Below are 25,179 nucleotides of genomic sequence, written 5' to 3'. Positions count from 1 at the left end.
TCGAAATCGCCTGGCTGTTCATGTTGAATAAATTAGTCTGTCAATTTGAACTAAGTAAACTGCATTAGGCCTAAAAGGGCTATAGGCTACCTGCATCTCGCTAACCAAACCATGGCCAAATGTAATTACAATCATAAACCCAGATTTGAGTCAGTAGGCCTAACCTATGCCTATTGAAACGACAAGTCAATCTCGCAAATATGCCATTTATAACGGATTGTAGTTTTAACATCCTCCACAGAATAACAACAAAATTGCCATAAAATAGCCTAACCTTCATAAAAATAGCGCATGATCTTTTCTCTTGCGACAAATTCCAATTCCTTTATTAGTCATTTTTATGAAAAAAAAAATATATTTTGCTTCTCAGGTCGTTAGAAGTTAAATCGAGATTCCTTTATAATTCGCTCGATAACTTTCTGGAAAAATATTTTATTGGCTAAGTTGGCAGCTCCTCTCTTGCTGCGAAACATTTTGTCTAGTTTTTAGGCCTTGTTGGCATGTTTTGAGTATAGTCATTGGCCTACACATTTCAGCTAGACCTGGCAACCCTGCAGTAAACTACGTGGGAAGACTATCAAATAATCACTGATTATGATTTGATGCGGTTACATATTCGCGGCAAAACGCGATACGTCAACATTACCGGCGGCGGTGGGTCTCCACGGCAACGTCGTGTGGTGTAGTGACGCCAACCAGGCGAATGGCAAGTAGGCGTAAGCTCCTTCCCAGGTCCGCGTGGGCGGCCCCGTGTGGTAGGGAGAGCGAAACACGACACCCCTAGAGAGGAAGGGGGGCTGGGGGTTGAGAATACGGAGTGAGTGGAAAAATAAAAGTCTGTAGAAAGAGAAAAAAAAAACGTGATTCCATACTCAGATTGAGAGTTTTTCATGCGATGTTTTGACTGCTGGAATGACGATGTGGAAGATTCGACCATGCAACATTTTAATGCGGCTAAACTGATTAGCTAAAGAATTATAACAGTGTTACAAGGCATTCCCCCACTATCAGCACGACGGACTCAAAGTTCAACGCCATTCAGTGCTGACGAGTGGGTTTATACAAAGCTAGAGCAACATTCGTCTCAACGGTTTGTGAAAAAGAAAATACAAAATAAAGTTAGGAGCTCAAAAGTAACTAGGGAACAGTAGGGGGCCTGGGGGGTTTAGAGCGCATGAGAACAGAGGGGTTTAGGCTAAGCTTAGAAACGGAAAAGTTTTCAAACCAGCGAGGAATTTTTCGATTTTAATTTGTCAAGAACAACGAAGGCTGGGGTGTCCAATACCACGCTAACTAACAACCAAACGGGAAACTTTCTGAATTGACCAGAGTCACCATGAAAACCCCGGGGGACACGGGTAAGTTACGATAATGATTGCGGACCAACTATTGTCCGAATAGAACTCTGTGTTCCTGTTGTTGTCCACTGGAAGTGCTTGATACTTTATGGCGCTCGACTGGCGGTTGTTATTGTTTCACGTTACAACACAATCACAACTGGATCATTTGGTAATGAAAAAATGATCCATTTGTAATTATGTACCCTTGTGTGATAACAACGACCAATGGTTATCGTAAATAACTACTGATTTAAGAACTCTGCGTAATGAGACTTTGAAAACCTAGATAGGCTAGGGCGCTAGGCTAATTAGCTAGCTGATTGCCGCAATTTCCTACTCGAGTCCAAGCGGAGCTAGCTAACTCGTCGTGGAAAGTTTGTAAAATAACCACGAAAAACCATTTGCTCATACCACTGTCTATTGGTTAACAAACAGCTTACTGTATCGGTGTCTGATAGCTAAGTTTACGTGGCTATTATACCAGCTAGTTAGCTAGCTAACCAACTTTCGAACTTCCACATTTGACTAGCTAGCTAACCAATTCCCCCAAAATGGACATTCCTGGCGAGTAACATTTAGTGTTAGCTAACGCAACCTTGCTTACGCTATCTAACGGGCACAGACCTGTTGATTAAGTTTGTTTATTATTAATTGTTTTTTTCTCCATTACTTAACTATTTACCAGGGTTGCTAGTTGGGCATGCCAGGACTCTCATTCGACATTTAACATTTAACCACCGCAACGTCATTTAATTATTTCCAGCACAAAATCAATGTCTACATAATGTGTGAACTGCACATTTCTACGTTTTGTAGAAACACATATAATGTGAAAAAAGAAAGTTATAGCCGATTACATTAAGTTAAACACAGATTCGCGATGACGTGGGGGAAAGAAATACCCACCCTCTGACTAGAAACGTTGCAGGCTTTGAAAATCACCTTTTTTCTTAACTTTTAATCCTACCCTGTGATGTCAGAGAAACATTTTTGGGGGGATCTTTATATTTTTAAACCACATCATATAAACGTGCAATTTTCACATATGTAGTAGACACTGATATGGTGCTGGATATAATGAGGTTGAATTCATATTTTTCTTTTTTTCTTTATTTAACTAGGCAAGTCAGTTAATAACAAATTCTTATTTACAATGACGGCCTAGGAACAGTGCCTTGTTCAGGGGCAGAATGACAGATTTTTACCTTGTCAGCTCAGGGATTCGAAATAGCAACCATTCGGTTACTGGCCCAATGCTCTGACCACTAGGCTACCTGCCACCCCAACTCAGACACAACTTTTATGGGGGGGGGGGGGCACTGTCTACTGGTGTCCTAGTAACTAGTTACTGGTGTCCTTAGTAATGTTAGTACTTGTTGCTAGCACCTGCCCTCGCTGTAATGTTAAACAGAACTATGGGAAAGCAGTGCTCGGTGAAGGACACTGTCTACCGGTGTCCTAGCTAGCTACTGGTGTCGCCCCTGCCTGTTTCGTCTCTTCTTCTTCTGTGGGGTTTATCGACGGTTGACATCCAATGTTATGGTGCATTAACACCACCTACTGTACTGGTGTCTCCCCCCTGTTTTCTGGAGTCTTAGCTTTAAAATGGACCAATAGAAGTATAAAGAACGGCCCGAATTGTGTGCCGCAATCACACTCTGAGTAGGTCTAGTTGGCAAGATCGATTCCCACTCTGGTTGAATAAAAATAAGTGCATTGCCAGTGAAATCATGTTCACATGCATTAAACCATTAGCGGATTATTCCATTCCCCTCCCCCTAGTCTCGGGTACACCCACACATGAAATAACTTATTTAGAGTATGGGAATGTTTTCCATATGAGTTGGCTGGCTAGAAATATCTGCTCTATGTAGGTGTACCTTTTCCCCCACCTCCTTTGAGCTACACCTCTCACTTGGGACATGGCTTACAATTTGTCTCACACTCACAAAAAACATTTATGCTTGATCACACACTATTTTCCCATAAACAACTACATTTCTGAGTTGTCCTGTAATGTCTAATGAACCAGAAAATGGTGGGATTTAAATTAGGCCTATTTGGAATTCTAGGAGATATTGCTTTATATTTGCCACAACACAAACACGCATCCTGTCACACTGCAAATATTACTGCAAATATTACACTTTATTTTGAAGAGTATGGACACCAGGTGCGAGGTATCCTACATACGGGATGTGGGAGCTGGGAAGCTGAAGGGTCAATGTAAAATGGGGATTTTGTTTTCATACACCAAATGGTATTGTGGCCTTGGGCCTTCAGTCAGCACCCACCCAGGATCCTCTAACATGCAGGAATCCAGGTATCTTTTACTCCTCTGAAAAGAGAGATTGTGGGAGGAGCAGTTGTACACCCCCAGGGCAGATTTAGTGTTCCTAAGTAGTTTTATGGCATGCACTCATTGGTTCAATTTGTTCCTGAATGCTTCACATCTCGGGAATCCATCTTGTAGGCTAAGCCGCTGTCCTCCCACATCTTTGTGTAGCAACTCCGTTGTCTAATAACTGGATCATTATGCTGTATGGGAGTTACTTTATGCTACTCTTCATTAGTATTGTCATGTAGACTGATGCCAACATTCCAGGAAAATATCATTAGCATGAATTTGTTTCTCAATAGGCAATGGTATTCAGGCACATATTTATGTTGTAGATTATAGAATGTCACGTAGGCCTACATGGCTCTCAAATCCACATGATAGAGACTGAAGTCCAATGTATAGGCCTATAGTACATCTGTTTGTTCCATTCTGAACATTGCACGCTCCTGGCTGACTCTGGCCCAGGTGAAACAGCTCAAAGGTGCCTTGGCATCTGTCAACGGCACTGGGATTCCAGTTCTATGGGTCACACTCCACTCGCATCCTACCAGGATGTGAGCAGTCTGGGCTGCTAGCTCCTAATTTTCCACTTGTGTTGCTCATTATATCAACAATCCGCCACATGTGCGACGTCACAGCTGTAGCCGGGCACTTTTTGTTGTCTTCTCCAGTGTACGAAGTGAAAGGACCCACACATTAGCAATTAGCCTGCACAGGCCACTGCAAGTGGCTGCTGGGGGTGCTCATGTTTGTCAGTGGGAATATTCAACATTGTTCCTGTTTGCATTTCAACAACATGACGGTCAGGAAAGCAAATTAGTAAGCATAGTGGGTTGAAATTGGCCTAGGCTATAAAAGAGAAGCTTTCTCAACAGCATATCCCCAACATGTTGACTAGGCCTAGCTGACCAAGTAATGGATCAATGTTATTGAAAACCCTTAATAAGCAGGTTATGATGGTGTCGTCAGATTGGCAACCTGCACCATCGCAAGTGAACTCCGTACTCTGACCCGTGATGACGGGAAGATATTTTTTTCCTGGAAATGTGCTTTGGTTATTACCTCTACCGTGAGGAAAAGAAAATACACCAGGCCCAGGTAATAATGGTAAAACAAAGGCACGCGTCACAGTTCATTACCCACTGAATACAGTAGACTATTTGTACTACTACAGTAGGGTTGCTCCCCCACCCGGCTCCATGCTTGAAAGGCTCCTGCCGTGCAGATGAAACGCCAGGGTAGCCCAAGTGGAACCAAAAAATAGTCGGGCCGCTGAGCAGATAACATGTCAGGGCCTCTATCTGTGAACACCTGACAGGATGCAGAGGTTCCGCCTTCTTCACAAACTCTGAGAAGGAGCTTGATGTGACCAAACCAATTTAAGTCAACTTGGGTCCATTTTACTCTCGAAGATAAGCATATCTTTCTAGAACGACATGAATTCTTAGGCTTACGTGGTGCACTTTTTCTACCCCATTTGAAATTGGTTGAACAGACTGTTTTTTGTTGTTGTTGCTTTCAAATCTAGCCGTTTGGTCTTCAACTGACATTCTGAAGGTTTAAGTCTAGCCTAAATGAAACAGGCCTTATCAGTGAAAGATCAACTTTGTCAAGTACTATGTCACAAGGTTTAAGGACAGATTATGTATAAGGTTTTAAAAATCTTCAAAATCATTACCAAACCCCTAATCTAAAATACAGAATTGAATATTAAGCATAAATATGCTGACTTCTCTCTTCTGAGCGGAAATGTTCCCATCAATGCCCTTGGGGCTTCACTTAATCAGATGGTACAGTTGTGTTAGTCACTGTGTCAAAGTGACCAAAATGTCTGACAAATATCAGTTACAAAGTATAATATTTGGTGCTTAACAGATCTGTACATACAGTTTTTCTAGTAAAATGTTTTTAATGCGAAAGTACTGTTTGGACAAAATATTAACACATCACGTCATTCACCCATGGCCATCTGTGTCCCAGTGTGTAGCCAAGCTGTCAAAAGTGCAGGTTGCTCTGTCCTGTGGCTTGTGGACGGAGGGGAGCAGCCTGGGTGTTTTGTCTGCTCCAGCCCTGGGTTTGGTGGGAACCCTGAGGTTTTGTCTCGCCGGTGTCTGTCAGAACTCGCTCTGAATCCCTGCGGCTTTTGCTTTTCCACATGAGTGTGTGGTAGTGTGTTTTACTTCAAACTAAATGTTTGTGTTAGTGGTGTACTCTGTGATATTCTAAAGTGCATCTCCTTGAACATGGGCGTGTGTGAAGGCTGAACTGGTGAGAACGCTGCGGCGTGGACCCCTCCTTTCTCACGCTACTTCACACAAACGTGACGACTTGCACCCGATTCTTCACCAGAGCAAGATCAAAGCAGGTAAGGTGTGAAGAAGGAGAAATCTGAAGGGAAGCTGTTTACAGGCCGTGACAGAACAGAAGGGAATCTCAGCCTTGTTCCTGTTTGTCATCAAATGGTTCCATCTTATCAGGGGAGGTTTAATTAAAACTCCTTCAGTATGTCTGTTTTCTCCCTCAGTCTCCTCTCCAGTTGGTAAGCTTTACAGCCAGAGACCACAGCTCACAGTTAAATGAGCGGCACATTTGTTTTTTTCCCTAACTCGACTGAGAACCCCCCCAGAACGTCACCAAGGCTCGTAAAAAAAAAAAATATATATATATATATCTTTTTTAAGATCAGTTATTTAACTTCTATCAGACCGATTGTAAGTACAAGAGCTAGACTCGGGGTAATGAAGATTTACTCTGCATTTATGTGTTCTATGCTGAACACACAACAGTTTATTACTGGGGCCGGACCCCCCACATACCAGTTAAAATGCTGACGTCTGTGTTGCATTACATACACAGACCCACTACGCAGACACACGCAGCACACTCTCAATTCTCACGCTAGTGCTGATGTTGGTTGCCATCTTTGTGGTGACGCCACATTGACTCCCTCTTATATTTTTACGCGCCCAATTTAGTCTGAGGAGGATCCAGTGCTAATGCGATTAGGACTTGGATTTAACCGAATTAGGAAAATGTGAACACTGAGATGGTTAAAATGACCACCTCGGGCCTAGTGTTTTTGCATAGAGCCTTTCATCAATCACAAACAAGTAGATGTGTTGCATGCCCCACTAAAATAAACAATGTAGCTTTCCTGAAGTTGATGATTTGCATACAGCCTACATTTAGGGCTGGCACGATGACCGTGTAACCGGCGGTTATGGATGAAGACTGTCATGAGATTAAAATACCTCTTTTTTGGGGGTAGGTGGAACGAACGGCTTACTGAAGACAGGACTGCTGGACTTTGGTGCCATTGAGTTTGTTTCTGCTAAAACAGACTCTACAACTTAACGACGTTACACATTACAGTAACCCTGTATGTAGACTGCCTGAGACCGATCTGTGTAAACATCATTAATGGTGCCCTGATATTGACGGCTGACTGTAGACGGGACGGCCGGGCTTTGGTGCCATTGAGTTTGTTTCTGCTGAAACATGGACTTTACAACGTGATGACATTACAGTTACCCCTATATGCAGGCTGCCTGAGACCGATTTGTGTAAACATCATTAATGATGCCCTGATATTGATCACGGCAAATAAATTACAGCAAAATGCTTCCAAATAACCTATCTGTTGGGTATTAATATCAAGTCAATTTGAAGCTAGTTCTAGATCATGAGAGGTCTCAGAGTAGAGGACTTTGAGTGAAAGCACAGTGTACTGCCACCATGACTCAACTATCACTAATGACTATGAAGACTTTTTGTCTCTATGGAAAGATGGAAAATTTAAAGATGCATTAGCCGTCAGTGAAGAGATTGGCAGCTTCAGTTCTGACTGATTTATCTCGTTCCCTTGGTTTGGTGGTTTATTCTGGGCTGTGGTGACAGCCGTCGGTTAGGGGAGGGAGCCCTGATGTCGACTGTGCGCTAATCTCACAGCTGGAGCCACCAAGTTGTCATCAGCCGCTGTCTGTGGTTGTGGAGAGAAATGAAAGTAAAGACTGTCTGGAGACCTAACCTCAACACAGAACTTTGTAAACGGGGCAATCTATCCGTTTCTCTGATTCTTCCGGCCATTTCCAGCCCCCTTTCCACTGCGTTAACCCACCCTGGCCACTTTTTTATTTTTTTATCGCTTGCATTTCCTTGATCTCCTGCTCTGTCTAGGCCTACGTCTTGATCTTTCTCCCACTGACTTTCTGAATGTCTCAATGTTAGCTCTTTGTCCTCTCTTCCATGTCACCTTTCTCACTCCCCCTCACTTTCTCCTGCTCTGTTTGCTGTTACTTTTCCAGAATCTCTCCCATCATCCTGCAAGTCTTGGTGTTTTTGCGAACTCACAAACCTGAGATTTCATACGTCTTTGAGTGAAGTTTGTAGCGTGTGCCATCTGACGAATCGAAGAGACAGAATTGGCTTAGAAGAAGCCAGACACTGCTGCTGTCTACAGAGGCCAAAGTTCTGTCTGCCTCCAACAGAGCACAGGCCAGACCTCTAATCTGTGCTGCCTGGATGCATAGCCGCGGGAATATGTTTGAGGTGGGGGTGCTGCTTTTTTTTGTTGCAGACTTTGGGAGGGGGTTTCAAGAAAAATAACTTTGCCCGCCCTACAGACAGCTATACAGGTCCACTAATACAGGAAGTAAAGGCCCAGTGCGCTACTTTTGGGAGTTCTTTCTAAACAAAAACAAAGTATTACTTTTTTATTCCGATGTTCTTTTTTCAGGGGATGCAGCACCCTCAGCACCCCTACTTCCCACTGCTATGCCTGGATCCCCCTGAATTCAGAATAAGACTTTAGTGCCCCCCCCCCCCCTTGCATCTCCCTCCTTCGCAGAATGATCCAGAATAAGAATCTGAAGACAGCCAGGAGATAAACTGTGTGCCTCAAATTATAGGACAAATAACAGGGGAGCAGGGGATAAGATATAACAGACTGAGATGTGTGAAGAGTTAAGACAGTGGAACTTACTTGCATTTCTCCCCATGGAGTGATCCCTAGTCTGCCACCAAATATCCTGCACCAGAAGCCAGGCCCCTGTACCACCACCAGTGACTTGGGCCCAGACGACTGACTCGGTCTGTCACCCACAGTGGGCTGAAAGGACCAGCTGTGCGAACGGGCCAATCTTGGTCCACCCCACTGGGAGGCTGTCTGGACTGACCAGTCAGAACCCACTTTCAGACCACTGCCCTCTGGATAGACTCATGTCCAAGTCACAGCAAGGATGCTTGTCTATGAGGAAAAAGCCAATCAGAGCTGACTTCTTTCAACAGCATGCCCCACTTTCTGTAGGCAGAGTTACTCTCTGGAGTAGTGGGGATTTAGACAACACATGGTCGTCCTCTCACTTGGACATGACCTGATTTTGTCCAGGGGTCTTGCACATTACCCTGTTAGTACCATCCCAGAGCATGGAGGGAAAAGCCTGCGCTAAGCCCGGCTCACCCAGCCGACCCCTCCATGTCCACCCTGATCACTTCCAGGTCTTCTTCAGGTCACTGCCTCTACTCTCTACTCAGTCACATGGTTCACAGCGGTCTTAACGGTCAATGGGATGATAAAGCTTAGATTAAGGATGTGCAAATACCTTTCAAGTGGATTTTTTTTGCTATTCTACCATCCTCTTAACACTAGAACCGCTGGCCCTCGAGGGACCCCCCCCCCCTCAAATGAATGAGCAGTCATTCTGACTTACAACATTCTAACAGTGTAATTAATACATTTCATATATGCTATCGCAAAAATAATAATTTGCCTGTGTTTCTAAAGTTCTTTGATAATATTGGAGTATATATATATATATATATATATATTTCAAATAACACAATAGCATTTTCATTAGTATGTTACTGTAGGCTATATATATATTTAAACAATAAGGCACGGGTGGGTGTGGTATATGGCCTATATACCATGGCTAAGGGCTGTTCTTAGGCACGACGCATCGCGGAGTGCCTGGACAGAGCCCTTAGCCATGCTATATTGGCCATATACCACAAACCCCTGAAGTGCCTTATTGCTATTATAAAATGGTTACCAACGTAATTAGAGCAGTAAAAATAAATGTTTTGTCATACCTGTGGTATACCACGGCTGTCAGCCAATCAGCATTCAGGGCTCGAACCACCCAGTTTATAAATATATACAGTACCAGTCAGAAGTTTGGACACACCTACTCATTCAAGGGTTTTTCTTTATTTTTACTATTTTCTACATTGTTGAATAATAGTGAAGACATCAAAACTATTAAATAACACATATGGAATCATGTAGTAACCAAAAAAGTGTTAAACAAATTCTTCAAAGTAGACACCCTTTGCTTTGATGACAGCTTTGCACAAATAAAGTGTAAAATACATTTTATTCGTGCAGTGCCATTGTTACAACAATGAAACAGAAAGCATATGTGTTGGAATGCGGTAAGAGCTTCTTGTTATAAAAAATATAATAACAGCCACCAAGAAATGTGCTCTTTGACACGTGGTCAAATGATTACAACCTCACTTAGCCTAAACATCATTATAAGCGCCAAGTGTGCTTGATTAATACTGAAAATCAGCACAAAAGCAATAATGGCATCATCATGAATGTGTTGATTATGACAGCAGTAAAAAAAAAAAAGTCAATTATTGCCAGCTTGTCAGCCAAGTAAAGCATCTTCACGCAATAGCATCAGTTGGAGCATGCCACATAAACAACCAAAGCTGGTGGTGGCTTTCATTTGGTGGTGGCGGGGGCACCTGCTCGGCAGGTCTGGAATTTTGTGATTTTAGGGGCAAGGCTATTTGGCCTTCAAGAGGTGCCCAATCTGGCACCAAGGCCATCTGCCAGGGCACCAAGGCCTTTAACCAAAATAGCCAATTTAAATATATTTCAAAAAATATATATATGTAAAAAAAAAAAAAAAAACCTTTGTAGATAAATCATTTCCCTGTCGAAGTGTAGGTGATAAATGCATAATGGCTACGGCCTCACATGTCCACACGAAACACTTCCTCATGTGCCATTGAAGCCAGTAGGCTATTTCTCTCACGTTCTATTGGTTTTCAAATGACTTTATTTTGTTGTCCAGCAGCCATGGTCAATCCTAGTCATATTATTAACACGTGGTAGTTGTTACATCCTTAGGTCTGCCCTCTTCCTAAATGTCTAAAGGATATTTTTGTCTCTGTCACATGAAACCGCTCGCATTTGCGGTGGGCTTTTTGAGAAGCGTGTTTTCTCGCAAATTGCATTTTGGAACATTTGCGTGTGTAGCCTACTGCCGTGTGCGCATTGCTGTGCTTATAATGTGAAGAAGTAATAGTTTATCAACATTTTTAAACGAAACTTTCTGATCTGTTACATCAGACTCGTTGCTTTTAAAAGTTTGTTTGATGTACAGTGGTTATATGAATTTGGGATCTATCGTCCCGCAATGGACCCAGAGTCTGTTTGGAATCTTTATTTTTGTCACGTAACGACAAGCTGACCAATAGAATAGATAGGCTAACTAAACTTTTGTACTATGGGGGATAGTAGATTGACGCAGGCTAGTGATTTTTCTGTTCGTTACTCATCTTGTTGGCCGAGGAAAAGTAAATGTGGACAGTTCTTCTAACATCATTGTGCACCTCGGGAATTCGATAAGAAGGATGCGTGCTGTAGCATCCCAATGTGTATGTCTTGTACTTCGGAGCTGCGATGCCTGAGAAGGACACGATCCTTCTCAGGGCATTGCCTTAGAAGAATTGAGATATCTGAGAGCGCAATGTAAGTGAGAGGTAGCTTCGGAGCACAACGGTTGGCAGCCAGGAGATGAGAATTATAATTATTATATTCAGGCCAAGGGCATAACGGCCAATTTGGCCGCAAGACATGGAATTTTTTTAGGGGGGGCATTACGGCCACACAAGGTTGCATCCACGGCGATGTCGGGCGACGCTGCGGGGAAATTTGAGGCCTGCTGCTCAGTGTGCACCGTTCTGGCTTTTTTTGGGGGGGGGGCTCAGAATCAAGAATAATTATCAGAGATGTCATGATTCATTTCTTCCCCACCCTCTGAGCATTTTCATTTCGATTTTGTAGCACCTCTAACTGAGCATCTGCATCCATTTGTCTTAGTCTTGTTGCCATTGTAAATGACGCACGCTCTCACTGTGTACTCCGAGAATACCGATAAGGCTGCTTAGATTCAGTGGACTGATATAGGGTACATACCATTTGAGAGATTATAATTGGAATAGGTCAATACAATAGAATGTTCTTCATTCACAGTTAGTGATTACATAATTACATCGTTCGCTTCTCCTCGCTCTTCAACTCACCTATTCTCCCCCTTCTCCCCTATCATACTTTACTTCATTTATTTAATCTGTTACGTGTGAAATTTAGTTTTGGTTCCGTTTCGAGGCAATTATCAGGGTGATTATCGACTTGGCACGGCGTCTCCAACTTCCAGGAGAAGGGGAGCAGGCCCTACTGTTGGGAGGAGGGACAACGGAAAACCATTCAAAACATGACATGCCATCCTAAAACAGGTTGTACCTCCAGTTCTGTTTGTGATATTAAGATTCTAACAATGACAGTGTGTTATAGAGACTTATTTAGGAAAATGGAAGGGGGCATGACTTTACAAATGCCAGATTAATACATTCCAAATGACTGCTTTAGCGGTTCTAGTGTTAAGGGTCAAGCAATTCCTACTCAAGTCTTCAAATTGGTTGAGGTTTACCAAAGATTATAACAAATACTTTATAGTGAATTATGAGTGTTGTATTAGTTGCTAATAATATACGCACAAATCAAGTTTATTATGGAGATCAACTCCATTTCCTAACCTCAGGTTTCCAAGACTAGTATTTAGGACGTCTGTCCCAGGGATCTATTGCTGAGCGTGGAGACTGATCAGGGCCTGCACAGGCGTGCTCATAGACACTGGCTCTGTGTCCTCTGCACGGGACAAGGCACTCATACTCGACAGTCCTCACATAGCAGGAAAATTGGCGCAAACACGCGCCCTGTCTAACCATCTAAGGCTGATTTTTAATCACAGCTTGCACTGCGCGGAACTCCCCAAGACGCGTCTGGTTTCTGTCTGGGCAGAGTTGGCCGGCGCACCTCGGGATCCATTACACCGTCGCAGTCCAGCCCCTACGACTGTCCAACCACCGTCGTGTTCTAACTTGCTTTCATCTCGGTGGCGTTGACATTGGCAATTGTTGATGTAAAGATGAAGGTAACATATCGAGGGTCTGCCGTGTGGTGGAGTGGCGTCTTTGTGAAGGTACTGCCATGACAACACCACACCGCCCTGTCTTTTTTTTTGGCTGCTACATTGCTTGGGGTCTGGTGCACCTGCATGGTGGCTGCTGGATGCATAAACATCCCAGAGCTTAGTGCATAGGGGGCCAATCACACACAGAACACACAACCAATGTATAGCTTATTCCCTTTGTGCCTTATATCTTTGGAAAGGCCACACAGCCTAATACACAGTTTTTTAAAAATAATGTACTTAACAGCCAGAGAGAAATATTCCGATCTCTCTTCTGGTCTCTTTCACAGTACTCTGTGCTGATTTTAGTTTTTCATGTTTCTCTCCCTTTACCGCTCTCTCTCTCTTATGTAAACAGTTGCTTTCTAGAATCGGGAGAGGGGTGAAAGTTCATGTGGTGCACCTGCATTTCTGACTGGCCTCTTTGATCTACATCAGGGTGTTTTTCCTACCCGGGTCCTTAGCCCCTCCTACACTTGATCTGTTTTCTTCTGTCTTCTTCCTGGGTTTTTAAGTTGCCCCTCCTTGTCTCACTGTTAATGCTTCCCTCTGTACTCTTGACATTTTTTTATTTCATTTAACTAGGCAAGTCGGTTTAAGAACAAATTCTTATTTACAATGACGGCCTAGGAACAGTGGGTTAACTGCCTTGTTCAGGGGCAGAACGACAGATTTTTACCTTGTCGGCTCGGGGATTCGTTCTAGCAACCTTTCATGAGTTGGTGTTGATGGCCATGTCTAGGATAGGGAACTATTAGCCCTCAGGCTAGCATGAGTCAATGTTAGCGTCTACCTTTTTAGCTACAAGAAGTTTTAGCACTTACCTTGTTTTTTTATTTTTATTTGTGTGTGTTCACCCTCTCAATGCACCGTGGCATGTCCTCGTTGAAATTCAATGGAGGGCAGTCCAGTGGTGATGGACTACTCACTCGGAGAACAAGTCCGTGCCCCCTCCTACCTATCTCTGTGTCCAGGCAGCCGTCACTAGCAGACGGAGGCTGACCTTTTCCTCCAGCTAAATATAGAGCCAGCAAAGAATAGGAGGAAGGGAGGGAAAGGGGGGGGAATTGATGGAGGGAACATGGTGAAAAAGAGGCGACGGAGGCCCTGGTCTCAGACCAGCAGGCGTTCAGGACAATGCACGCGATGACTATCTGTTATTTAAAGCTACTATTATAAACACATGACGTCATAGGGCCGCTAACATCAAGTAGCCGTATTGAAATCCTCGTATGAAAATGGTTCTCGTTCAGAGATCCTATGTTTCTGTTGGAAGGGAAATTCAGGTGCCTCGAATAATGGTCACACACTCTTGTGGTAGCCCTAAAAATGCACTTTTCTTGTCCCTACTCCTTCAGTTATTTCCCTTAGAGACCCAGGGAAAATGGTTGGAAAACTGTGTCTTCTTACTGACCTCATAGACTTGATGTTCGTTGGATCATTATGGCCCCGCTACATGACTCTCCCAGGTATCAGCACACCACACATGGGAAGTGATGTGTGTTATGGCGCGTAACCATGATCGTGTTTATCCGTGTGTAATTCTATCATAGTTTACTGTCACCCGCAGGATCAGCAGCAGTCCCACCAGCACCACTGGTAGTGAGCACAGCAGAGCAGAAGACGGGCTTGTAATGGCTGTTATGCTGTGTCTGTCTAGGGAGGAGCAGCGTTGTGAGTGTCAGTGACTTGAGTTAAGAGATTTGCTGTATGTGACGGACACTACGATGAATGTCTGTGTCGGCTAAGGGACAGCAGAGCAGAACCGCGACCTTTCATCAGTGAAACCACAGATGACAAGTTGTTCTCTTTTCCTGTGATGCTGCCTTCTCTCTGTCCTCCCTCGCTCATTTTGTCTTTTGCCTGTTTGTCCCCCCCCCCCCAAACACTTTCTGAACTTTAGATACCTTTTTAATTGAATTACAGTTTTATGTTCGTTGTGTTTCTGGTGTTTTTATTTATAGAGCTAAAACTTCCTGTTGCTAAGCAATGGTGTCAGAGGGAGCGAGGGAAAGAAAGGGATGGCAGCGCGGAGGGGAAAGGCGCGCTCCATGTGAAAGCTGAATGACAAACAAGAAGAGGCCATGAGTCAGCACTGACGCACGCTCAGTGGGCATTGCTGCTATTTGTATGTGTGAGCACTCTGCTCCCACGCATGCACCCACTTTACCTTTTCTGAACGTGTGTGTGTGTGTGTGTGTGTTTGTTTGTTCAATTTGCTCACTCGCTCTCATTTTATCTGCTCCTGCCGGGCTTTACATGTGCTTTGACACCAGCTTCACCAGCATCTGCCCAAGTGGCACAGACGCTAATGTGGCGCCATTTGATTTGGCCGCTCCTGTCGACGCTGTGGGAATTATACGCTTATGCTTTAGGAGCTGTGAAGCATCGGATAGCCATCAGAACCATTCACTGTCTTGTTCAGTTCAGACGAGACAATTGAAGGAGTTCAATGGTTTAGCCTGTTAGGCTTTTAACTGGGCCACTCGCAAAATCGAATCTTCCTTCCTTCACACAAAGAGTTTTTTAGTGACAATGGGCGCCGAAGTCCCTCTGGTGCAGCAGCATTTGACCTGGAATGACGGTTTATAGTGACAATTGTGGACTTTGGCTCAACAGGTGGTTCAATGGGGCAATAGGGTACCAGTTGACGGTATTGCTGTTCTTATCTCGGTGTTTACTCTAGTATTCTAGATATGATGTCCTTCTGTTTTCTGTTATAACATAAATACCTCTGGTATGTACACCGCAGTGTGGTTTTATCTGTTGCGTTGTGCCCATGTGTTTCTCTGAGGGCGGTTTCTCGGCCTGCTTCCTAGAGCACATCTGGTCCTAATGAGGTGTGTGTGTTAGTGCGTGTGTGTGTGTGTGTGTGTGTGTGTGTGTGTGTGTGTGTGTGTGTGTGTGGGGGGTGGTTTATGTCCCTGCCTGGCCTTGTGTTGAAGTGGTGTTGAGTCTTTAAGCACAACCTACATCTCTAAAACACATACTTGCGTTCCCTGTCCTCACATGTGTCTAATGCTCGTTCTAGCTTTTATTTTGTCTTCATACTCAAGGCCGTTTTGATTAACGATAAACATGGAACTGATACGAAAGCACCAGGCCTGTACAGCTTTGATTTCAAACTCAAACAAATTTACCCGCCCCCCCAAAAAAACAACTTTTTTTGTTTTTTGAACACTGATCCCAGTACAGCTCTGTAAGACTCTTTCTTTGTTAATCCAAAGTGACTTGGTCAATAATCTACATGTGACCTGTCACCTGGAGATCAAACCCACGACTCACAAACCCTTTGTCGACTCTCCACTACCAGCCTTTCCCTGTTGCCGCTGTTCTTCGCTCCACCATCCCCAGCATTTGAACACTACACCTCCATCTAACCCCCTTTCTCCTCCTCCCCCCTCCCCAGGGTTTGCCTTCCCCGACTGGGCCTACAAGCCCGAGTCGAGCCCCGGCTCGCGACAGATCCAGCTCTGGTGCTTCATCCTGGAGCTGCTGCGGAAGGAGGAGTACCATGAAGTCATCGCCTGGCAGGGCGACTACGGAGAGTTTGTCATCAAGGACCCCGAAGAGGTGGCCCGACTGTGGGGCGCCCGCAAGTGCAAACCGCAGATGAACTACGACAAGCTGAGCAGAGCGCTTAGGTAAGAAAGGGGAGCAACTACCGACTCGACTTAGGGATTCTGGGTATTGTAGGATGAAGAAATGAAGTGAACGGGGTCTCTCTTGCAAAAGAGATTTAATCTAAGTGTAACAAACCTGTGTAAATACAGACCTGAAGTGGGGGAACCTGTAGTCATAGTGAGCTACAGTGTGTTTAACCTTTTGCTCCAGCCTAGCTCTAATGCACCGGACTCAACTAATCGCTGTTATTAGAAGACTGTTTTTAGCTGGTTTAAGACGGGCCAGAACCAATGAGAGCTCTGGAGTGGCTCTCTCTCCCCCACCGTTTGTTTTTCAAAGAGAAAGGGAGGAGAACAGAGGAGAAAGTGGGAGCGCGGTTCATCACGACTTGTTGCTCTCGGATGTACGCCAAGGTCCCTCGCTTTAACGTGGCCGCTCATTTAGACAACTTTTGTCTTTAGAAACACACGCCGCAGAGCACACGTGGGAAGCTGAGAGCTTTTATTTAGTCCGCAGTCTGTTCTCACTCTCTTTCGCTCACTCAATCTCTCACGCACACACACACACACATCACACGCATATCTCTGGCTGTCACACACTTAGCAGCCAGAGCTGGCCACACACTGGCTTGTCAGCGTCACCTTCATGTCGTAGGTTGGTGTGGGTCAGATAGTGCTCATCCTACCAATGACTCGTCACAGCTGCTTACTCTGCCAGTCCTCCTCCATCCCATCTGCGCCTTGGCGGTTTGTTTCTATGGTGTACCAGTCTCCTCGACCGGTCTGACCTAACGTCTATGGTACTTTCTTCTGTCATAAAACTCTTCAATGAAAGAAGCTTTTAAGTTCTGAAGGAATTGAAATATGGCAATGTTCTTCCCTCATTACGGTTTAGGGGCTGCTTGGGCTACGGAGTGTGTGTGTGTTAGTGTTTAGAATGTACTTTAAAGCTGTGTCATAGAGGCAGTAGTAACGTTAGCTCTTTGTTTGAAGTGAGTTCAATTGTTCTTCAAAGCACCGTAGAGCAAGCTTGAGCCCTTGTGTGTGTCTGCATGTTTCTCTCATCTCTCTCTCTCTCTCTGTGTGTGTGCGCTTGCGTGTGTCAACTCCAGTAAAGTCATTCACCGTGTGTGTGTGTGTGTGTGTGTGTGTGTGTGTTCCTGGCCTTTCCCCCACGTGTTCGAGTGCTCTCTCTGCGCCCGTGAACATTACGTTCCAGTCCAAACCTGTCTCCACTTCACATCTATATCAAAGTAAGCGCTAGGCAGCCTCCTCCTATCACTGCCATTTAGCGTGTGTAGGTGGGAGCCCTCTACTCATAGTGGTAGCCACTGCAATCGGAAGAGGCCCTTCATCCATTGAGTCCTCACTGTGCCAGCGTGAGAGGTTCAGCAGTGAACGAGCAAGAGCTAGCTACCTTTTTGGTTCAGTGGCCACAATGGCTGAGGACTTCCTTCCACTCCTAGTGCAACAGAAGTCCTTAGACTGAGTCCCTGCGTGTTCATTTGGCCATTGTTTTGTAAAGGTTCGTCTCATTGAGGTGAACCATATCCTGCAAGAGAGACCTACTATTCTCCAGTGTGTGTGTGTGCTCATTACGTTTGGTATTGTCATGGTTACTGCACATAATGATACCCTTTAGATCAGGGCTCTCCAACCCCGTTGCTGGAGAGCTACCGTCCTGTAGGTTTTCACTCCAACCCTAATCTAGCCCACCTGATTCCAGTTGTCTGGTTGATAAGCTGAACCAGGTTAGTTACAACTGTGGTTGGAGGAGGGTAGCTCTCTAGGAACAGGGTTGGAAACCCCGGCCTTAGATAAATAGCAACACAATTACATAGTAATAGATAGTGCATGTCTTTTTTTTTGGGGGGGGGGGGGGGTCTGTGTATCACACTCAGTAGGACCACATAATGTGTTGTCATTGTGTACCACTGAATGTATTTAGTCCTTATTTAACCGTGTAAACCCTGACCCCCACAGATATTACTACAACAAGAGAATCCTCCACAAGACCAAAGGGAAGAGGTTCACCTACAAGTTCAACTTCAACAAGCTGGTGCTGGTCAACTACCCCTTCATCGACATGGGCTCTGGTCAGTACTCTGTCTCTAGTCTGGTTGGAAATCCACCCGGAGACCATCACTGGCACAGTTTTTTAAGGATACTATAGATGAGTACGTTGTAAGTGTCCCATCATTTTGGAAGTCTTAAAGAATTTCCATAAAGTCCTCATACGCATTTACTGACGTCTGATCGTTGGGAGATTTGATTTATGTATCTGTCCAATTATAAATGTATTAAAGACTAGCTACGCCGGTACAGATCCCTAATGTGCCTAAGAGCCTAACGCACACTAGCGCCATTTTGTTGTGGAAACGGCTACAATGACTGACAGGTAATGACGTGCACTAAATGCTTAAAATACTCATCCATCTCCATCAGGTTTATGTAGTGGAGCGATGTTTGCATATCGCATATTTGTTTATATGCTTCATACCAAGTGTTTCCTCTTTTTTTTCAAGCCCTGGGGCAGTAATCACAGCCACACAGTGTAAATAGGGCACACTTGAAGCCTGATACCATGTGACATAGCTGTTGCATGGAGTTTTTATTATACTCCATATGCGAAGTGGTCTGGGTTTTGACATGTTTTGATATAGTGGTCACACACACCCATGCCTCTCCGACGTTAACTCACTCAGCGGTTTTAGGAAAATGGAGCTACCCGACTCGTATTTGTGATGGCAAAAAGAACGACTTTCCAATATTTCATTTTGGCACGGGCGAGGATGCCAAGAATTTGTTGTGCTCCACAATTTGGTATCGCAGGGCAGAAAAGGGTAATGTAACACGTGGCCAGTGTGAGCAGTGGGTTTTCTCTCTCTGATTCTGTGCACAGTAACTTTTACTGTCACTCACCTGCTTTTTCTGACTTTGTTTCACTTTGGCTCTGACTCTCCTTCTGTCACCTATTGCCTCACACTAACTGCTCGCTCTCTGTTTCATTCCTACCCTCTCTAACTCACTTGTCCTGTTCTCTCTCTCTAGGTAGGGGAGTCCCCCAGAGCGCCCCTCCCGTGCCGACCGGGGGCAGCCACTTCCGCTTCCCCCCCTCCACCCCGTCCGAGGTGCTCTCCCCCAATGAGGACCTGCGCAGCCCGGGCGTGTTCAGCAGCGTGGCCCGCCGTATGGGCCGCGGCTCTGTCTCCGACTGCAGCGACGGCACCTCCACCAATTCTGAGCTGGAGGAAGGCGTGGGGGGTGAAGATCGTGGCGGCGTGGGCCCTGAACGGGCGTTCCGCGGCCTCCTCCACCCCCGCCTCTCCCATGACTCGCTGTTCCGTGCCTACGGGGGACCCGGCGGGCTAGGCCGTCCCCCGCCCGGCCACAGGGTCCACGGTGACCCCATGTCTCCGTTCCCTGTGTCCCCCCTGCCGGGCCCTGGGGGCCTCCTGGGGTCCACCCTGTCCCCGGCCCTGTCCATGACCCCTGGCTCCCACCTGCCCTACACCCCGTCCCCCTCCCTCAGCCCCATGCTGGGCTCCCACTTCTCCTTCAACCCGGACGACATGAAGCGTTACCTGCAGGCCCACCACCAGAGCGTCTACAACTACCACCTCAGCCCCAGAGCCTTCTTCCACTACCCCAACATTGTGGTCCCCCAGCCCCACAGGCCCTCTGCCGCCCCTGACAAGCCCATAACAGCCCACCACCATGCCCCGCCCATGCCCCACTCCCATTCGCTGCACCACCATCAAGGGGAGGAGCACCACCCCTCGCCCTTCAAGTTCAAGCTGCAGCCGCCTCCGCTGGGGCGTAAACAGAGGGACTGCTCCGCGTCCTCTACCGGTGGGTCCTCCTCCAGCCTAGGCTCCTCCTACGCTGCTTTAGGGCTGCTCTCTAACTCCTCCTCCTCAGTGGGCCCTCCCAAAATCAAGGTGAGCCAATCACTAACCAGAATCAAGGTGAGCCTGACTAACCCCCAGTTTAATGTAAAAAGAGATGTGCTCATCAATGACTCCTCTGTTGTCTCTTGTCTAGGTGGAGCCCATCTCCGACATCGAGTCCGATGAGGAGGTGGAGGTGACCGACATCAGCGAGGAGGACGAGCTGCTCGACGACTACGAGGGCGACGTCTTCACCCCCCCTCATCCCACCAATGGAACCGCCCCTACTGCCATTACCAACCTGGGCGCCATCGCCGCTGACGACCTGGATGAGGACGTGTTCAAGACCCCCGCCGCCCCTCCCATGGGCCCTCTGACTCCCTCCCTGCTGGGCCTGAAGAGCGAGCCAGGCCAGGGACCTCCCATCAGCCCCGGCGGCACCCTCTGTATCCCCCTCAAGCTGCGCTTCAAACGCCGCTGGAGCGAGGACCAGAAGATGGAGGCCGATGGCGAGCGCGAGGAGGCCGAGGATAAGAAAGTGCGGGCGGAGAAGGAGGTGGTGGAGGAGCCGGCAAGGAGGGAGTCAGAGAATGGGGAGGGGCCAAGGAGAAGCCCGTCCATGAGTCTGGGTGCTCCTCCGGCCCAGCGCAGGGCCAGCTCCGAGCTGCAGAGAGCCACAGCCCAGCTGTCTCTGGAGAACCATGGAGCCTGTTGAGGCAGGGATACACACACGCACACACACAGAGAGACGATCTCATGCCCGTACCTACATACACACTCACTCATATAACCAAGCTTACGCATATACACAAGTGCCTGTGCGGAAGGCTTTTTTTACTCTCATTTTGAACTGATTTAATACTGAACATTAACACACAGCTCAACATGCTGTGACTGAGACACTAAGGATGGCCATTAGATATCCCCTCTAAACAGAAGACCCTTCAGGGCCTAGATCCAGGATCCATCCCTTAGACCTGTACGCTGCCTTAAGGTGCCTCCATCTCCCCTCAGCATCTCCTCCCAGTAATGCCCTTAGCTCCTTAGCCTTTTATGTTGCATCAAAACAGATGGGAGAGAGTCCCTTCAGACCCACTCTCCCAGACGGACCTTAATGTTGCTGACATTGGGGGGGTGACATCATGACAATGCCTTCTATCTTCAACAGACTTGAAAAGAGATTACAGAAGTGCTTGTCTTGACGGGGACCTCGTACCAACTCTTGTCAACTGTTCCATCACCTTTTATGACTGGGAAGGGATCTCAGGATTCAAAACAGAGACCCCCTTGTCCGCATATGTCTAATCATAACCTCTTCGACAGGGACTGACTTAAGACTGAATTTCTGTCTGAGTGAGCCCTCCTTTTCACCAGACGCTCTTTGATAATCGTCTCTCCCCAGACTTGAGCGTAGGGACAAAAACCATAATGGCGTGCAGATCTATAAAGGACATGGATGGACTGACTGGAGGCCCGTCCCCCGTCTCTTATGGCCTTCCTGTCACTCAAGTGTTGATTGACACCTACCATGGCAACAATGCCATACCCAACCCAACCAGGCCTTAATGGACAGCTTTTGGGGACCCTACAAGACTTTTGCACAATCTTATAAGGAGAGAGGATCGAGGAAATAGGTAGTTAGTCCGCGCTTGGAATGGTGTTGAAATATTATCTTAGAGGTCTCGTCCTTTCCCCTCATTTAAGCCGCTCCTGTTTCTCCCATAGAGAGTGCCTCAAAAGAAAAAAAGGACCGTATTTGGGGAGATGCGGTGGGGCATTTGCAGTGAACGGAGGGTTAGAAGTACCTCTGTATATACAATGTTCTTGAACTGGGACTGAAATTATTAGATTTTCCCCTCCCTCCCCAAGAAAGTACACCATGAATGCGAGTACCGAGCTGATATCAGGCAACTTCACAAAGCCTTTTTAGTGACATTTTAACTTTGCCCGTTTTAATGAACAAACCGGACAAATTGAGATTGTGCCTTTTTTAAACTGACAGGTGACTTAAAAGGAATTACCCCTGCCAAATAATGTGCTCACACTCTCCCACACACAATGTTGTTCCTTGACATTCACACTCATGTAAACAAGTTTCTCATTGTTAACTCAAACGGTACCTCCCCACAAACATATACACACACACACACTCTGTAGAAGCCTCAAGAGCATACCGTACTGAAATGAGTTGGTGTGGCGTGGGAACAGACTGCATACACGAATTGCCACTTTGCCTTATTTTTTTTAGTACCATTTAAGAAACAGATGCTGAATAACTAAAACCAATACTACACATATTTTATTTGAATATATTAAATACAAATGTTATATTTCAAAAAAAGTATAATTTGACATGAATCAGGAATTGTAATGGTAACTATATGTTGGGCATGTATGAGGGAGCCCTCTTCTCTCCTTGCCCCTCTTGACTGTGGAACGGCATTGAAAAGGGTCCTTGTGCAAGAGGAATCGGAACACGTTTCTATTTGTAATGTAAAAGCAAGTATTCTGTTTGGGGGTTGAAGGGTGGTGGGTGTAAAGGGACAGTAAATTAACAAATAATGGAGAAATGTTAGATCTTGGACCCTGAACCTTAGCTTTACGACCAGGCTCACTCCTTCTCGACACCCCAAATGCTCCTGGGAACACAGGGACTAGGAGCCTTTTGAGGTCTACTGAACCCGCCTTTTGTCTTGGACCATGAACTATACTAGGAGAATGCATCAGCAACACTCCACCACCTGTGTGTACATATGTGAGGTAGACCTACCTGGTCTGCTGAGAGGGGTGTAATGCGTAAATGCGGCTAACCTAGAGTAAAAGGAAGGTGACATCACTAGCGACATGATTTCCCACCCCTGTACTAGTCCCTCTGGCTTTGTAGATGCTTAACCAGAGAAACCACCATCGCCCACGCGGGATATGACATCACAAAACCTCGGAGAGGGACTTCCCGTAATCTGAGAAGACGCTTTGCAGGTGTCATCTACTGCGTTTAGGCCCCTCCAGCTGGGTAACACAACAAGATCCAGGCCAAAATAAGACTTGCCCAGAGTTTGTTCATAGCGCTAGTGTGGCGTGAGTGGGTGTCTAAGCAGCTGTTGGCGTTGCCTTAAGGCGTCCGCATGCTTCCCAGCAGAAACCGTTCAGAAGAGTTTGTGGATACATTATGACAACATTTTGTTACGTTTTGGACTTCGGTAAGGTTTTTTCGGGTGTTCGGGCACATTACATTTTTTCTCGAAGCAAACCGACATCAGTAGCTGAAGTCTATGCCCCTTCTTCGGTGATTGGTCAACAGTAGGGATTCTTCAATAAAGTCTTAGTTGTCATTCAAGGAGAGACAACTCATTTTCATGCAAATTTGTTTTGTTTAGAAATACTGCACCCACTTAGTTAGGTTTAAAATTGCGCGACTAAGATTTTTCTCTGCAAAAACGTCAATTAATTACATATTTCTTGAATTATTCTGACTATTTTGAGGAAGTGTATACTGGCTACGGCGTCTCAAAATGGACAAACCGTACTATTGCCGCTTTTTTTCTTGTTTTTCAAGCGAATGTCTTTAAGGGAGTATGCGAACACAAGTCATTCGGTTCGGCACCAGTCAAACAGAAGCATGCTGATGCCTTTAGCCACCCAGCTAGTCTTTTGTCCCGCCTTGCACTGTAACTGACAGCTGCCTTAATTGTTGCTTAGAAATAAAAATTAAATCACCATTCATTTTTTTTCCTACTATGTTGATACTTTTCCCTCAATATCATCATTGCTGTTTATTTTTCAAAATGTATTATTACTGTCATTATTATTATTATTATTATTATTATTAACATGATTTACTATTTGATTATTTTGTACTCTGGGCCTACCTCTTTTCCATGGCTATTTGAATCTCATGAGTTTATTAGTGTGTTATTTTTCAGTACGTATTTTCCAGACAATGACAACTCCTCCATCTTACTATTATCGGAACTAAAATAGTAGTTATAACTTCAACTAAGCTGGTTGTATTTGTAATTGTGGACACATGGAAAAGAGGGGCTCACATAATCCTATCACATTACCTTTGATTTGAAATATTTTTGGGTCTTGTGTATATATATTATTTTTCACTTTTGGGAGGACTGTGAGGAAAAAGATAATGTATTATTTGAAAGGTGACCATCTCCCTCTATCCTCCCTCTCTCTCCTCTTTCACTCTTCTCAGCGGTTATTTAACACTCAAACTGAGAGATGAGACTCCATGCCTTGAGGAAGCGTACCTTCTGTTTCTCTTGTATTTTTCACCCCTTATTTGTAATTAAATTGTAATCAGGGTTCATTAAAACAGGTAAAAATTGACAAGTGTCTGTGTTTTTTAATAGAGGACTTACACATGAGTTTATTACATTAGTTAGTCACTTCAGGGCAATGCCTTTCTACTTCATCCTCCTTAGCTGTACTGTTTGAGCAAGTTTCATGTCGCCTTGACACGTTTTCTGCTGTGAATGTGTTTGTCATAGATATAGAATGAACAAAAATATAAACGCAACATGTAAAGTGTTGGTCCCATTTTTCATGAGCTGAAATAAAAGATGCCAGAAATTGTTCATATGCACAAAAAGCTTATTTCTCTCAAATGTTGTGCACTAATTCATTTAAATCCCTGTTAGTGAGCATTTCTCCTTTACCAAGATATGCCACACCTGTTAGGTGGCTGGATTATCAAGAAGCTGA

General features: G+C 45.3%; 1 protein-coding gene across 1 annotated transcript; it reads left to right on the top strand.

The window, feature by feature from the left end:
- Positions 1-707: 707 nt before the first annotated feature.
- LOC115173529 (ETS domain-containing transcription factor ERF) lies at positions 708-24,804 on the top strand. The gene is made up of 5 exons (XM_029731704.1): positions 708-1,358; positions 16,360-16,594; positions 18,557-18,669; positions 19,625-20,514; positions 20,618-24,804. The coding sequence occupies exons 1-5, from the start codon at positions 1,337-1,339 to the stop codon at positions 21,176-21,178; spliced, it is 1,821 nt and encodes a 606-aa protein (XP_029587564.1). The 5' UTR covers positions 708-1,336; the 3' UTR covers positions 21,179-24,804.
- The last annotated feature ends 375 nt before the right edge of the window (positions 24,805-25,179 follow it).

This window comes from Salmo trutta, chromosome 34 (assembly GCF_901001165.1).
Source record: "Salmo trutta chromosome 34, fSalTru1.1, whole genome shotgun sequence".
In the NCBI taxonomy this organism is placed as follows: Eukaryota; Metazoa; Chordata; class Actinopteri; order Salmoniformes; family Salmonidae; genus Salmo; species Salmo trutta.
Note: the sequence above shows the minus strand (reverse complement) of the source record. Positions and strands in the feature narration are given on the sequence as shown.